The sequence below is a fragment of the Nomascus leucogenys genome, chromosome 22a (assembly GCF_006542625.1).
Source record: "Nomascus leucogenys isolate Asia chromosome 22a, Asia_NLE_v1, whole genome shotgun sequence".
NCBI lineage: Eukaryota > Metazoa > Chordata > Mammalia > Primates > Hylobatidae > Nomascus > Nomascus leucogenys.
In genome coordinates this window covers 61,092,271-61,106,969 of record NC_044402.1, presented here as the reverse complement: position 1 = coordinate 61,106,969, position 14,699 = coordinate 61,092,271, and the positions used below count along the sequence as shown (strand labels likewise).

General features: G+C 36.2%; 1 protein-coding gene across 4 annotated transcripts in view; it reads left to right on the top strand.

Moving 5' to 3' along the window:
* MLIP (muscular LMNA interacting protein) overlaps positions 1–13,222 on the top strand; it is a 154,729-nt gene extending 141,507 nt beyond the window's left edge. For 3 of the 4 annotated variants that reach the window (XM_030803440.1, XM_030803439.1, XM_030803438.1), the window contains 2 exons: positions 4,307–4,360; positions 12,283–13,214. In XM_030803440.1, coding sequence (XP_030659300.1) covers positions 4,307–4,360; positions 12,283–12,327 — 99 coding nt within the window. In that variant the 3' untranslated portion in view covers positions 12,328–13,214. Of the gene's footprint in view, positions 1–4,306; positions 4,361–12,282 lie in introns of all 4 variants that reach the window. The other variant, XM_012501894.2, reaches the window with a different exon arrangement.
* The last annotated feature ends 1,477 nt before the right edge of the window (positions 13,223–14,699 follow it).

Genomic DNA, 14,699 nt, shown 5'->3' with positions numbered 1-14,699 from the left:
ATGACTTCCAATGGCGTCTAGTCTCGTAATGACAACATTATACTTATGAAACAGTATTTGATGTGGGTATTGCTACAATAATTTGTAATGTCTGCTTTTGAGGGATGGTCTTGAGAAGGTTATGCTCTATTTTAGTAGTTCACAAATCTAAGTGGAGAGACAGAAGCAGAAGGTACAGATAACTGAAGACAAATGGTGTGAAGGAGGTTGACAAGAGGATATGGTTGAACATAAAAGCAATCCCACAGAAGTGAATTCTGGATGGAACGTATGGCACCCGGGGTGATTTTAAAATGTTAAAACTTCCTGTAACACTCCCTCAGCTTCATAATTTCTGGCAGTCCAGAAAACATACTTTATTGCCACTCAAGAAGAGAGAACTGTTTCACAAAAGCTAAAGCTCTAAATTCCATTTCTTGTGTACATTAAAGACTTAATTAACTGATTTAACCACATTTTGCCTATATTTTTCTAGTTGCTACATTCTCATTTTTTCAGTTGGTGTGAGGGGATTTTATCTCTTTGTGGGTGTGGTTTATATTACCTCAGAAGAGGCAGTGATATTTTTGAGAAAGCAGCATGCTAGTGACAAACACTTCACAAGGCTTTATGTTAGTTTGGTGGCAGCTGTGACCAAAAGTGTAATAAAAATCAACTGAATGTTTTATTCAAATGTGTTTATCCAACAGTGGTGAGTGAACAAAGGTTGAGTTAATCTGTTATACGATATCTAGGACTGGATTTTCTATCCAGGATAAAAGTATGCTTTGTCTCAATTCTTTTGAATTTTCCATTTCATTCATCTTTCCATGTTAAATAATGCTCCAATGTTAATATTAGTAACTTTTTAGTTATTTTTTTCTTTGAGGCAACATAGTAGTTTGTTTTCCACAGTGTTTACCATCAAGTATGCCAGCTTGGATGACTCTCTCTGCCCTGTAATATTCATCTACTCTGCATAGCAAGCCATTCACCTACGTAGAACTTTTTTTTTTTTGCATGGAGTGTTGCTCTGTCGCCCAGGCTAGAGTGCAGTGGCGTGATCTTGGCTCACTGCAACCTCCGCTTCCTGGGTTCAAGCAATTCTCCTGCCTCAGCCCCCTGAGTAGCTGGGATTACAGACACAAACCACCATGCCCAGCTAATTTTTGTATTTTTAGTAGAGACAGGGTTTTACCATGTTAGCCAGGCTGGTCTCAAACTCCTGATCTTGTGATCTACCCGCCTAGGCCTCCCAAAGTGCTGGGATTGCAGGTGTGAGCCACCACACTCAGCCAGGACTGGTTTTGGTGCTTAGTTTCACTGTTTCCATTCTGACTGGCAAAATTTTCGTACTATGTATTATTGTCCTCCCCATTTGACATCTCTAGTCCTCATGCATTACAAAGCCTCTGCATTCGGCAGAGGTTTTAGCATTCAACATTTCTCTCTGTTCCCAGTTTTTCTTTCTTAATCAACAAAATAAAAACATATCTACCCTCTGCTTCTTTGCTCATCCTGGAAAGTAGGAAGGCTAGAATTACCCAGAAAACTTGAGTCTATTGTATTTTCTGAGATGACATTTTTATTAAAATCTTCTTTTTTTCTCTCTCCCTCCCTCCCTTCCTCCCTTCTTTCCTTCCTTCATTCCTTCCTTCCTTCCTTCATTCCTTCCTTCCTTCCCTCCCTTCCTCCCTTCCTTCCTTTCCTCCCTTCTTTCCTTCCTTCATTCCTTCCTTCCTTCATTCCTTCCTTCCTTCCCTCCCTTCCTCCCTTCCTTCCTTTCCTCCCTCCCTTCCTCCCCCCCCCAACTTTCCTGCCCTGCCGCCACGCCACATCTCTCATGCATTATTTAAGTATCTTCCAATTCACATATTTCCATATTTTGCACATCAGCCACAGTAACTTCTTTTGAAATGAGGAATCTGACCACATCACCACACATGTCCCCTACTTAAAGTACTTGAACAACTTCTCACTGCCTAAGATAATTAAGCTCAGACTCCTCATCTGACATATAAGCTCCATTATACTGTGTCTCTTGTGTGGCCTTTCACAGCTATACCAGCCAGCCCTGAGATGCTCCTGGTCTCTGAATGGGACACCCTTGACTTCAGTGCCTGGCTTTTCCCTTTGCTATATGTCATACTCCATTCACTTCCCCTGTCTCTCTGTCTTCCCACTTCTTTTTCCTGCGTATCTTCCCATGGGCATATTGCCACCTCACACTTGCCTTGAGAGCACAGTTTCTGCACACTCTCAGGCTAGATTCCAGCATGGATGTTCCACTCACTAGTTTTGGGCCTTGAACAAGTTATTCTACCTCTCAGTGCTTTAGTTTCCTCATCTGTGAAACAGAGTATTACTAGTGCTCACCTTACCAGGTTGTTGTGAAAACTAAATGAACAAATCCATATAAAGAATTTATTATGTGAGTATGTAATAAATTATTATGACTAAATCCATAAATCTTCACAACACATTAATATCACATTTTTAGTCAGCTTAAGAATAGTAAAAAGGCAAATCTACTGTGATAAAAGATCATAAACAGAAGAAAGCATTCCAAAGCTAAATATAAATGGTTTGAGGATTACCAATTCGTTAGGATCAGTCATTTTCTGTTCTCTTTCATTGATTAGGATAATCAACACATAGTTTTTGAAATTCAAGATTAAAATAAAATGGATTAAAATTACTGAATACCTGTATTAGAAAGGAAGAATGGAATATAACAGTAGGCATCACATAATGACTCAATTGCTTTTCTAATCTCAGTTGAATGCTTTATTGGGATATTACCAAGATGTTAAAATTTCAAGATGATTCTTCTTTTCTGTTTTAGGAGATTAGGAGGTTGGACGTTTGACATTGTACAAACTGTGATGATTCATATAGATACTGTACTACTTAACCTACTTATACCAATGACTGTGCTATTTCCAGGATAAATCACTTGGGTTTGAAGTTTGAAGCAGTACCTAGAGTCCGATCCTAAGCTATACTTAGGATCTCAGGAGACTGATGAACAGGAGAAAGTAGGTGTTTCCAGTTGCTTCCTGGAATGCTATTTAGATTTCTAGTTGGCTCTAGGGCCAGATCATGCTTCTATTTAAAGCAATGGTCTCAGGCAGCTAGAAGGAGTCCTGTTGCTATGATACCCAAATGATTTTATAGTTGGGAACAGAGTGTAAGGGCTTGGAGTTAGTGAAGCTATAAGTTTAAACAAAAACTGGCTCCATTCTTGAATGTCTGTTGGAACGAAGGGTAACCTGAGGAAATGTCAGGTGGGGACCTTCTTGGCCTCCCTAGCAGCCAAGGTTAGAGTCTTCCCCAGGGCAGGCTAAATTACTGGCCTCCTCCAAATTGCTCTGGGGGTTTAAGAGCTGGTCTCTGTCCATAGACTTTTTGCCCAAAGCAAGACCCTGTTGAAAGTGAAAGGGGTCCAATCATTTCAATAGCCCTGGTTTGCCCAGAAGGATGGCAGAAATAAGAATTGTTCCTGTCAAACTGGATCTGTGGCGATTCTAAAGCTGGAGCTAGTATAAATGGTTAATACCAAAAAAGGGTAAACAGATTTCATTACAAATATTTGCTCTCCCCTTCTCTTTGTGTGTGTCTCTTAGGTTGTCTCTTTCTTGCATATCGATGACTTTCTTCTATCTTATGAAGTTTATGTGTAGCTCTCAGAAGACCCACATAGTAATAAAAATTCCCACATAACAAAAGACCTTCTCTTCTGTTAAAGTGTCTCTGTGATATAAATTACATTATAATAACATCACCTGGTGAGATTGCAATGTTTATGAAGTCCGTGTGTATTGAGATTATTAATAGTCACAATAAAGCACAATATTTTACATTTCCAGTAAGTACTGTCTATAGATGCATCTACATTGACTGTGGGTCTGAACATGATTTGTTGCTGTTGCTTTGGAGCTTTCCAGTTAGAGGCCTGTTATGTGAGGGGTGAAGCATAAATTTAACTTTGTTTCCTCTCTGTGAAATCTCTTAGTGCATTTTGACGATTCCTTCATTACATACATAATTAATGAGGGCCTATGCTATATGCTAAGCACTGTTAGAGTTGATGTGTGACATAAAAATAAATAAGATGTGGTCTTGTACTCAAAGTACTCACCCTCTGCCAAAATATCTTCCTTTGTCTTTTAGTGACAATTGAATCTTAATGTTTATACTTGGTAGAATTCACTGTTATCTGCAATAAAATATTTATGTCATTGTCAATCTATTTAAGTGAAATTTTAACACTTATTTTTTTCTCACTTCTACTCCTGATCATATCCTGGGCATCTTTTCTGTGAAGCTGAGTCATCCAATGGTGGCTATTCCTGAACATGAAGCTCTTGATTCCAAAGAGGTAAATGTAAGATAGGACTGGACATCTAGTTATCCATTTCTGTGTGATCGTAGTAATAAACCAATCTAATTTTTTTAATGTTAACAAAATTATGCTTTTATAAAAAAAGAAAGAATTATTACTAACTGTTTCAGTCTGTCGGTCACAAAGATTTGATAGTGAAATAAGTAAATTCTTGCTGCCTCTCAATGTAGAAGGTAGCAGTAGAGTTCCCCGTGTGTGATACCTGGACCACAAACCAACTCCTACCCCAAGTGCCTGTTTCGTGATTTCCTTTTTGGATTCATATGTGAAATCACCATTGTCTTCTTTCTCTAGAGGGTCAATGGATGTCCCATAATCCATATGGTGTGTTTTCAGGGTCAGAGTCACAGTATCTCATGGTATCTCAGTTTCAGTTCATAGGAAGATGAGTGCTAGGCTCACTGTGCACCCCCAACCCCACCTTCCCCAAGTGAATTTTATATATGGCATGCAGCTTTTAGACAAAGGTGTATCAGCTCAGTCATAGCCTCTACATTTCATGTAAATGTTTATCTACTTTAATGTTTTGAGCTGATAAGCAAAAAGTAAATTCAAACAACTTTCTTTTTAAAAAAAATGCTTTACCATAGAAACAAAGACAAAAATTCTGTAAAGAAATGTTCTCATCATGGTTTACTTTTGTATTCATCAAGAGCAAGAATAACTGAACAGTGTTTTCTTCTTCTACATCCCCTCAGATAAAGTGGGAAATGGGAGAAAAAAAGTGATTTTAAAAAACTTATCTCTGAGAAGGGACTGGGTGAGCTCACACATTCATTTAAAATACCCTCACAAAAGAAGTATGCTTAATTTTGAAGCCTCCAAGTTTAGGAAGAAACGAGCATAATATAAAAGGAAGTAACAATAATAAAATTCCATGTATAATTTGAATTTTCTTTTCCAAGCCATATTTTCCACAATTTAGGGCATATTATCTACTTTTCCTAAATTGGCATCCCTATTTCTGCAAAATTAAAAAGGTCTGTCATACTATAAGACTGTAACATTAGTCATTAAAATATAAAGTTGTGTTATGAATAGGTATGCATTTATATCCTTGACCACATCTCTGGTTACTTTTTAAGATAATATTGTAAAAATGGGATTATTGGTTTTATGATTACGAACATATGGGAGACTCTCAACACATGTAGCCAAATTGCTGTTCTGGAAAGTTGTAGTAATTTACCATATGAGGAGTGTGTTATAATAATATCTGTCTCCATGCAGTCTTGGCAGCATTGAGAATTATTATAATTCCCAATTTATTGAGAGGTTACTGTACATTAGAAACAGTGTTATGCACTTTGTTTTACTTAATTTTCACAAAACATTCTTAAGTACTATTATTATTCTTTTTAGAGATGAGAAAACCAAAGCTGCAGGAACTTAATCTATTGCCTCAAGTCAAATAGCTAGGAATTGTCTCCACAATCAGAAATTGAATCCAAATCTGACAGCCTGTAGTCTGTGCCTCTTGGGCACTCTATTATTCTCTGTCTAGTGTCCAAATTAATCTAAATTAGGATTTTTAATTTAGATAAAGATATTTATCCAAATTTCTCTATTTTAATTTATATTTCTATCTATATAATCTAATTCTCTTTTAAAATCACCTTTTAAAATACTTGCCAAATTTAAAGGGAAAGTAACTTTTTAATATTAATTTGCACGTTAAAATTCTGTATTTCTTCTGTTATTTTTGTCTTTTTAAATCTATTTTGTTTTTGCACCATCTTATGCATTTATTGGTATGGTAATATATTTTTGTTGAGTGGTAAACTCCCTTTTTATATATTACAGTTAATAACTTTTTGTCAAATGTGTTAGCTCTTTCAGTATGATGGTGGCAAACTGTGTAACAGTGAAAAATTAGAAAAATATGTATGTCCAGAAATAGAAGAATGATTAAATAAATTTTGCACATTTCAGATGAATATAAAAAATGGGAAATTTTGTATTTCTTTCAAATACGATAATTTTGGTTCAAGTTCACATAGACTATATCTACACAATAAGAGTGTTCGTACACAAAAAAGAGAAAATGAATTGGTTATTTAAATTACAAAAACAGTCAGTTCAGATAACAAATTGAGAACTACTGAATGTTAGGTAATGCAAAAGACTTTGTGAGCCAAAGAGAATGGTATAGATGTAGTATTTGCATTTTTTTACACCAATTATCACAACCCTGGAGACAAAACTTAAAATTAAGATAGTGGATAAGATTGCCATAAAATGATTTTGATTCAGGTTTGGAATATATGAAAAATGACATTTAGAGTTTGAAGTTTAATATTTGTGAGAGACAGTAACTATTAGTAGTAAAAAAATGTAAATAATTAAGGAAAAGGCCATTTTGTGCTTCCAGTTTGCTGTATTTTACTTCTTAGTAATATTGGCACATTTTGGAGCAATTTAGCAACTTTTTACAACTTCTTATGATGTGTGGTCAGACTAATATTGACCAATATATTTCCCCCAAACCTTTTCTCTGTTATTTATTTACCTTCAACAACAACCAAGAAACATCAGTTTTATAAAGCAATTCTGTTCTTATGACTATATGACCTAAAGGAATAAACCATTTCAGTTACAAACCCAGTGCAAATAAAAAATTATGGAAGAGCCCTTGATGGTATCTCAGAATTTTCCTCTTGGTTTTTCTTTCATTTCCTAAAGACATTAGTTTGTCTTGCTTACTACCAGACTTGTCATTTCTTGAATCAAATCAGGCTATTTGTAGATACTACCTTTTTAAAATTAACTCAGTAATTCATTTAAATACAAACAGATGTTAGATATATCAGATTTGACTTACCCATTATTTTTATAACTCACATCATTTCTAAAGTTCATTTAAAAGGAACTAACTCAAAAAAAATTCCACTTAACATCTAGCTCAGTGGTTCTCAACCCTGGCTGAACATTAGAATCACCTGTAATTGACTTTCGAAACACACCAATGATAAATATACTTCCTTGTCATATGACAGGGATCCACTCCAGAGAAATTAATAAATCAAGAAACTTTACAGGTGACAAAGGTATTTGTATGTTTTAAAATCTCTTTGGACTATTCAAATATGCATCAAAGGTTGAGATCTTCAAATTATAGTTCCTTTATTGGCAGTCTAGGAAGGCCAATCAAATAAATTGGTCATTCAACCCTGAAAACCCAAAATAGAAAGTAAAAGTAGGAGGATCATGAAAGAATTTGTTCCAGTGAATGATTTCAATTACTAAAAACTTGGGTGACAACAAATTCCTGTCCAATGGCTTAAAGGAATAACATGTGCTTTAATTTGTGGTAGATTAATTTTGAGAGATCTGTTCTATGTTGAGATTCACTGTAATTTCATTAGTAAAATTTAATACTTTATTTTTGTTTGCTTTGACATTCCATACAAGGTTTGGAAATTGCTTAGGATGGGGCTGGCATAGCATTTGGTGCAAGCTGAGTCTGGAGGCTTAGTGCATTCCAAACAATGTTTTATTTGTACTTTAGATAGCACTTAAAATACACGGTCACTGATGAAACTCCATACAAGCAGATGAGATCTGTAAATAATTGATTTGACCATTGTGTCAGCTGATTTTCAAAGAATACTTTCATAGATTTTTACTGTTCACACCAATGCAGTAATTTCTAAGAAGGTGAATATTTAACACCATACAGGCAGAGCATACTCATTGACTGAGATAAATGATTTCTGAATTGAGTTACTTAGAAGAAAATTAAATTCTAGCAGTGACAATTATTTTTTATTGTATTTCTCATCTTGTAAGTTCAGCAACTCTTTTATCCACGACCACTCCATAAACTACTTCTCCTTCTGCAGACTTATTTGTGAAAGTCATACTGCAGAATGAGATATAAACAGATTGCCCCTCTTTGTATTACCTGCTACATGCAGCCCTATGACTACTGCATTTTATTTTCAAATTGAAGATCAATTGATTTCCCAAAACATGATTAGATGCATTTGGTTCTGACCTTTCAGGTTCATTTGTTATTAACACAACTTGAGAGCTAATCATTCACTAGCTGCCCATAAAACACATACTAAGCAAATTCTTGTGTTTTCTTATTCCTTCTCTTTGCAGATTTTTGATAAACATTTAAGGGCTTACAAGATAACAATTCTGTTAGCAAGGTGACTATGACTGATTTGCCACTTTGGTGGTATATAAGCTTTCTGAGTTTATTTTATTTTGAATTTCAGAACCTCCACTGATGTCTAAGTTTCTAAGAGTATAAAGCAGCCATCCCATTCCTCTGACTTTATCCTCTGGATGAGAACATAGAAAAGAGGCAATAAATTACTTGCCCGTGGAAGCCACTCTCATTTTCTGGTTTGATTCAAGGGTAAAAATAAAATTATCAAGAGGAAAAAGGCCCACTCTATTCTTTTCAGGCAATTTTCCAAAACATCATTTCTCAAAATGAAGCTTTGATACATCTTGGATTGCTGAGAGTTGAAGGTTGTAATCTCAGGCAAGAATTTGGAATCTGGATATTATTACCTGTTGATTAAAAGAAGATTCCTATGCATTGATAGACAAATGGCTACAGGGTCAGGGTAAATTTGTCTTATAAAAATAAAGACACCTGATACAGTTACCTGAGTAGATAGCCACCTTTCCCAGGCATCAGGTGAGCAGGGAAATAATAAAGGAAAGGATATTCCTATACTCAAATTTGATAGCAATGGACCCATCAAAATGACTTTCTTGTGTTGTAAGCCCCCAACCTGTGTTGGGGAAATGTAATTTAAAAGCAGAACAAAACAAAACCTTTCTGCTAACCCAGAAGTTCCCTTCACAAGGGTAGTAGAGAAAGAAAACTCTTTTTGTTATTGAATAACATTGAACCAGAGTGTGATGTGCATCATAGGCAATCTGCTAAGAGGCTGCAAAGACAAGAAGAAATCTCACCCTTCGTATAGCCAAGGAGATAGACCCCATTATATATATATTCTCAAGATCAACAATAGTTAAGTTGGTCCTCAAGTAAGAAAAAAATGACAGCATCGTTAATTATACATAGTTCATCCTAAAGTCACCTGGAATTTGGGATGACAATCTGTGTCTGGCTTTACGCAAGGCAAAGTAAACTTCTCATATCTTTAGGACATGGGATTGTTTTATAACTTTGAGCCAGGCTTGAGCTAAAGTTAGAGTCTTACCCTCCCTGGAAACTGGCAGATAGGGATGCTATCTTTCTTGGTTGTTTACATTTAAAGGAGGTGGTTCTCAAGTCCTTGAAAGAGACTTTTCAGGGCCTGACAAAAGGCCCACCTGTTTCAAAAGAATTTATATACATTTTAAAGAGAGGAGAAAGTGCTTACAACGATGAGTTTCTAAAGTAAATGCTTTAAGAAAAAGAAGGAGGAGGGAAATCTCTCCCCTTATGCTCAGCAGCAAGAATTAAGCCTTTCTTTTTGAATTTCCAATTGCTCTTACACTTGGCTGGCAAGAACCAGAATTAAAATCAGAGAGTCTGGTTCTGAAGTAGCCAATAAAAAGAAACAGGTCTCATTTATTTTTCTCTTCTAGAAACTCAGTTAAATCTACTATAGGAGAAGTGGGTGTTTGACAATTTTGGGGTCTCTCCTTCAAAGTCATCTCAATAGATTAAAGTTGGGTTTGATATTGTAGTGAGTCATTGTCAAGTTGAGCAGAAGTCAGGAACTAAAAGGACCTACAACTCCTCTGTGTGGTGGCTTGGGAAGACTATTTCTAGTTTCCAAGAGAAACAAAAAAAACTCTAAGATCAGGGTTAATAATTATTTGGAGCTCACATCATCCATATGTCACAGGGTTTTGATCCCAGATTCAACATTGCACTCTCTAGAGTCCGTTGTACCTACATCCTTTATCTATGAGGCTGCCTTTATAGGACCTTAATTACTGAACGTTTTATAGCTTCTGGCTTATAGATAATAAACTCTGATACCAGATTTTGTCTTTTTTCACCAAAGTCAATAGTTACATAAATGCACAAAACATTTGAAATCTTTCAGGAAAAAAAAAGAACATGCAGCATTTAATCATATTATGATACACATTTCTTGGAAATGGCTTTTTGTTCTCAATACATGCAGCCTGATTTCATATTCACAAGAACACATATGTAGGTTATTTTATTTTCATTTTGCAGTAAAGAATATGCATATTTGGTTTTGCATTTAATGGGAATGAAAAACCAACTCACACAGCACATTCTTTTAAGAAATGCTTTCTGTAACACTGGCTTAATGTTTCACAAGAATATATTACCTATTACCCAAAGTTAACTCTGAATTAAAAAAAAAACCAAGATTTTGAGTTTCACTGTGTTCCAGAATTATGACTTCCAAAGCATTTTATATTTTCTTATATCCAAAATAAGTGTGTTGTTTCATTGGCAATATAATAAAATACTGAGCCTTAACTGCCAGTGTGCTAGTTGGATAATAGAATTGATTTATTTGTTGATGATTCTCACTTTTCTTACATGTTCACCTTTGTTATTCCCAAGTTTTTTAGCTATTTACCTATACTGAGATTGGCAAAAAAAAACCAGGAAAAACTTCACAAAGTGTCTAAAATGATGGCTGTAGCTGTCATAGCATAGGCTGCTAAATTGTGGGGCCAAACATTTATTTGATCTGCTGGTGGGTTTGGGAAGAGCTGAGAAATAGTGCTAAGCTTGCTGGCATGGCGTCAGAGGATGATCTGCCTATGGTGCTTCAATCTGATTTAATGATTCCTATTATAATAAAATTTTATATTTGAGAGGGAACTTAGAAGGCATTTATTCCAATATTTTATTTAATGTTATAATCCCATCTACATCATATATGCTCATATATCTTCTATTGAACCTCTCCTGGTAACAGAGTTCACCATTTCACAAGCCAGACTCAATATAGGTTTTAGTTTGACTAAGACAAACTAAGTAATGGCTATGTGAAAAACAAAAGCAAATAAAACACATGGAATAAGCTGGGGTTTAATTTGGAGCACTATGACCTTGGGTGTGATATTGAATCCTTCTGAACTTCAATTTTATTCTTGGTAAAATGTACTCAAATGATTGTGAAGGTCTGCCTAAATGTATGTAAAGTGCTTAGCATATAAAATACATGGCACTTAAAAAGTATTAGCCAAATGATGATCATTTCCTTAAACCTCTTGTAAAATTAACTACTAAATGCTGGTACTTTAAGAAAAATCATATTGGTGCTTTCAGAAAAAGCAAAATAATGATAATTTTTATTTGTCAGAAAAATTAATGAGATGTACTTGAGTCATTTCCTCCCTTCATTCTAGGACTTCAGAGAATTCCAGATGATGAAAGCTACAGCTTACTTCTTACTTTTTGCCTGTTGATTTTCTATGGCCAGAACAAACCAGAGCAGTCATGAGCCACCCCTTTGTTAGTGCTTTTTATCTGTCTCCTTCTTCTAGTCGAAAATGTACTTTCTCATAATAATGCAGAATGTAACCGCGATTCACAATCCTGTTTAACTGCTTGGCCAAGACATACACCTTGCACACAGGAGCCAGCTCTAAGTCACCACTGCTTCTTCACCTCATGATCTGGCTGAGGACAAAGCACAGACAGTTGCGTACAGAAAGGCAACTGACCTCCTTTATTTTCTACCAGGCATTTCAGAAGGCTCCCATGTTAGTCAGGAGTTGGAACCTGGAAATAGAAAATTCTGGTCAGTTTCTCCATTGCTGTTATTCCATCACATTGTTCTATCAGAGACATGTCTTAGAACTTAGAACTATATTTCTCTTCTTGCTTCATCTCTCATGTTTTCTTTTATACTTTCTTTTGTATAATCTGCCTTCACAGTTGCCAATAGCCATCTTCCACTCAATTAAGTTTATCTTATCTGTTCCAGACTGTCCAACCCTATCACATAGGAACAGAGAGACTGAATGGGTAAAGAAATTATTGGAATCACTCCTCTACCACAGAGCAAAATTGTAAGATCAAGCAAATCAATATACGAAAAAAAGCAAGAGGTTATTTGGTCTTGGTCTTTTGTGATGTTCCCTTTTGCAAAAGCTGGGACTTAATTCAATCCCTATTCAGTTTACCTCCTTGTTAGATGATGCATTTCAGGGAATGGTGCAGTCAATGCTAAAGTGAAGTTAAGTCATCAGCCAAGTCATGGAAGGGTGAGGGTGTGGGTGGGATCTAACAGTGCTTCCTTAAGGCAGCCCCAGCCCCTCAAAACCATCATGGCACTTTGTAGAAGGCCAGAACTGCTCTGCTGAACTGCCAAGAGATTGGAGTCTGATGTAAAGGTACAGCTGTGTGTCTTTATTATGCCATTAATAGTGAAACAAGGAAGGATCTACTTAAGGAATAAAAATAAGCTTTTCCTATTGTAGTATAAACCTTTTTTTTGTAGGAGATGCTATGCCCAAATATTAATGTATAATTTTCAGGTGTATATTTTTAAATTTATTCATCTTAACCTGACTCCCATATTCTCTTATTTTACAGCAATGAAGTTGGAGCAGAGGCTGAAAACACAGGCTGCTGATGTTTTTTGGAATGCTGGTGCTAACCACTTGCTAGATTTAACTTTTTTTTTTTTTCCAGAATGAGTGCTCCCTTTATGAGCTGCAGTGCAGCAGAACCAAAAAAGAGTTTGCTGCAATTATATAGCATCACAGTGCTCTGCTAACAGCCAGCATAGGAGAGATTTACCTACAGCTTTTTGCACCACTGTTCAAGCCTTTAATGCCTTCTAGTTAATATTAAGCTGACAGCAGTACTAACGTGCCCCTATATTTGGCAGCCAAATAAAGAAGAATCACGGGTAAATAGAAGAATGGCTGTGACTATTTTTCAGTACAAATTTTATTTAATGCATACATTACTAACTGAGTCAGGTTTTTATTCCCCTTTTACTTCACTTTTTTACATGAAAAAAATCACAACTTTTAAAGTAACTAATTAGCTTTCAGAAGATGCTGATATTCAGAGGTTCTCTGGTGAGATCTTGAACACAAGAAAGTTGGTATTTTGTATAACACACATTGCTTTCCTGTTCTGTTGGGATTCGGTGCTGCTGGGACAGACTATGTGCCAGGAGCAGCCTAGTGCTGATGAACATCGCGTTCCTGGAGTGTCTGGGATACCACTGTCTCTCTGCCTGTCACCATATGATTCTTGTGAAGACTACTTTACAGTTAGTTTGTATCCAAAATCCTGAGAGCAGCAGAGACCGTAGAGCAAACCCATACTTAATGACAGTCCTGAGAGCCCCCTAGAGGCATACCATGTGCCCACCTTGTTGGCCATCTTCAATTTATTTCCCAGTTGTCATCCTCAGCAGTCTGTCCCAGCCCCCTCTAAGTTATTTCCTTCTTCTGCTCATATGGGAAGCCTAGAATAACACACATTAAGAAAAGAACAGCAGTCTGGACAGTGAGCCCCTGATGGTAAAGGAGTCTTGGGAAAACCGGCTTCATTCACTCTTTGCACATTGTCCATGTTCTCTGTGGAGCCAGCTCTGAGCCACAGTGCCCCTAAACCAAGCTTCATCACCCAATCCCATCACCCAAACTCAAGCAGGGAGAGGGACCTATAGAAGAGCAACTAGGCTCCTTCATTCTCCAATAGCCATTTTAGAATGTTCCAATTTCAGCTGTTATTTGACAACTGGAAATAAAAACTTCTCAATGTCTCCTTTGTTGGTGTTAGAGAAGCAAAGGAGGCTCAATAAAGCCCTCTGCTCATCTCTCCTTCCCCTCAAAAAAACCATTTATCCATCAACCTGCTAAATTGTGTGAAGCATCACTTTAGATTATTAATAATGATCTCTAACATTCACTGTGCTCTTATTATGAGCAACGCACCACACCAAATACTTTATATGAATTTAATTTAACCTCCACAATGAGCCTGTGATGTTGGTAATATTATTATCCATATTTTATTTTTGTGAGAACAGGCTCCTCCAAATGGTTAAATTAAGCTAGTAAGTGGCAGCGGCAGAATTCAAGTCCAAGTAATCTGATTCTCAGATGAAGCCATTTACTCAATCATTTGTGTAGTTATTTATGCAGTCATTTTTGGATCTCCAGTGTAAAAGGGTGACTTGATTACACTCCTCATCTCATGGTAGATTTCTATCATCATGAATTTGGGCAAGCCCCCCTCATGTATGCTTGTTGATTAATGATCATCATTTATAATAATTTCTATCTTCCCTTCCCTGCTGTAGGCACACATTCTTATTATTTAATGTATATCTTTTGCTCATATATGTTTTGAAGATGTACATTGTTTTGTCTGCATATA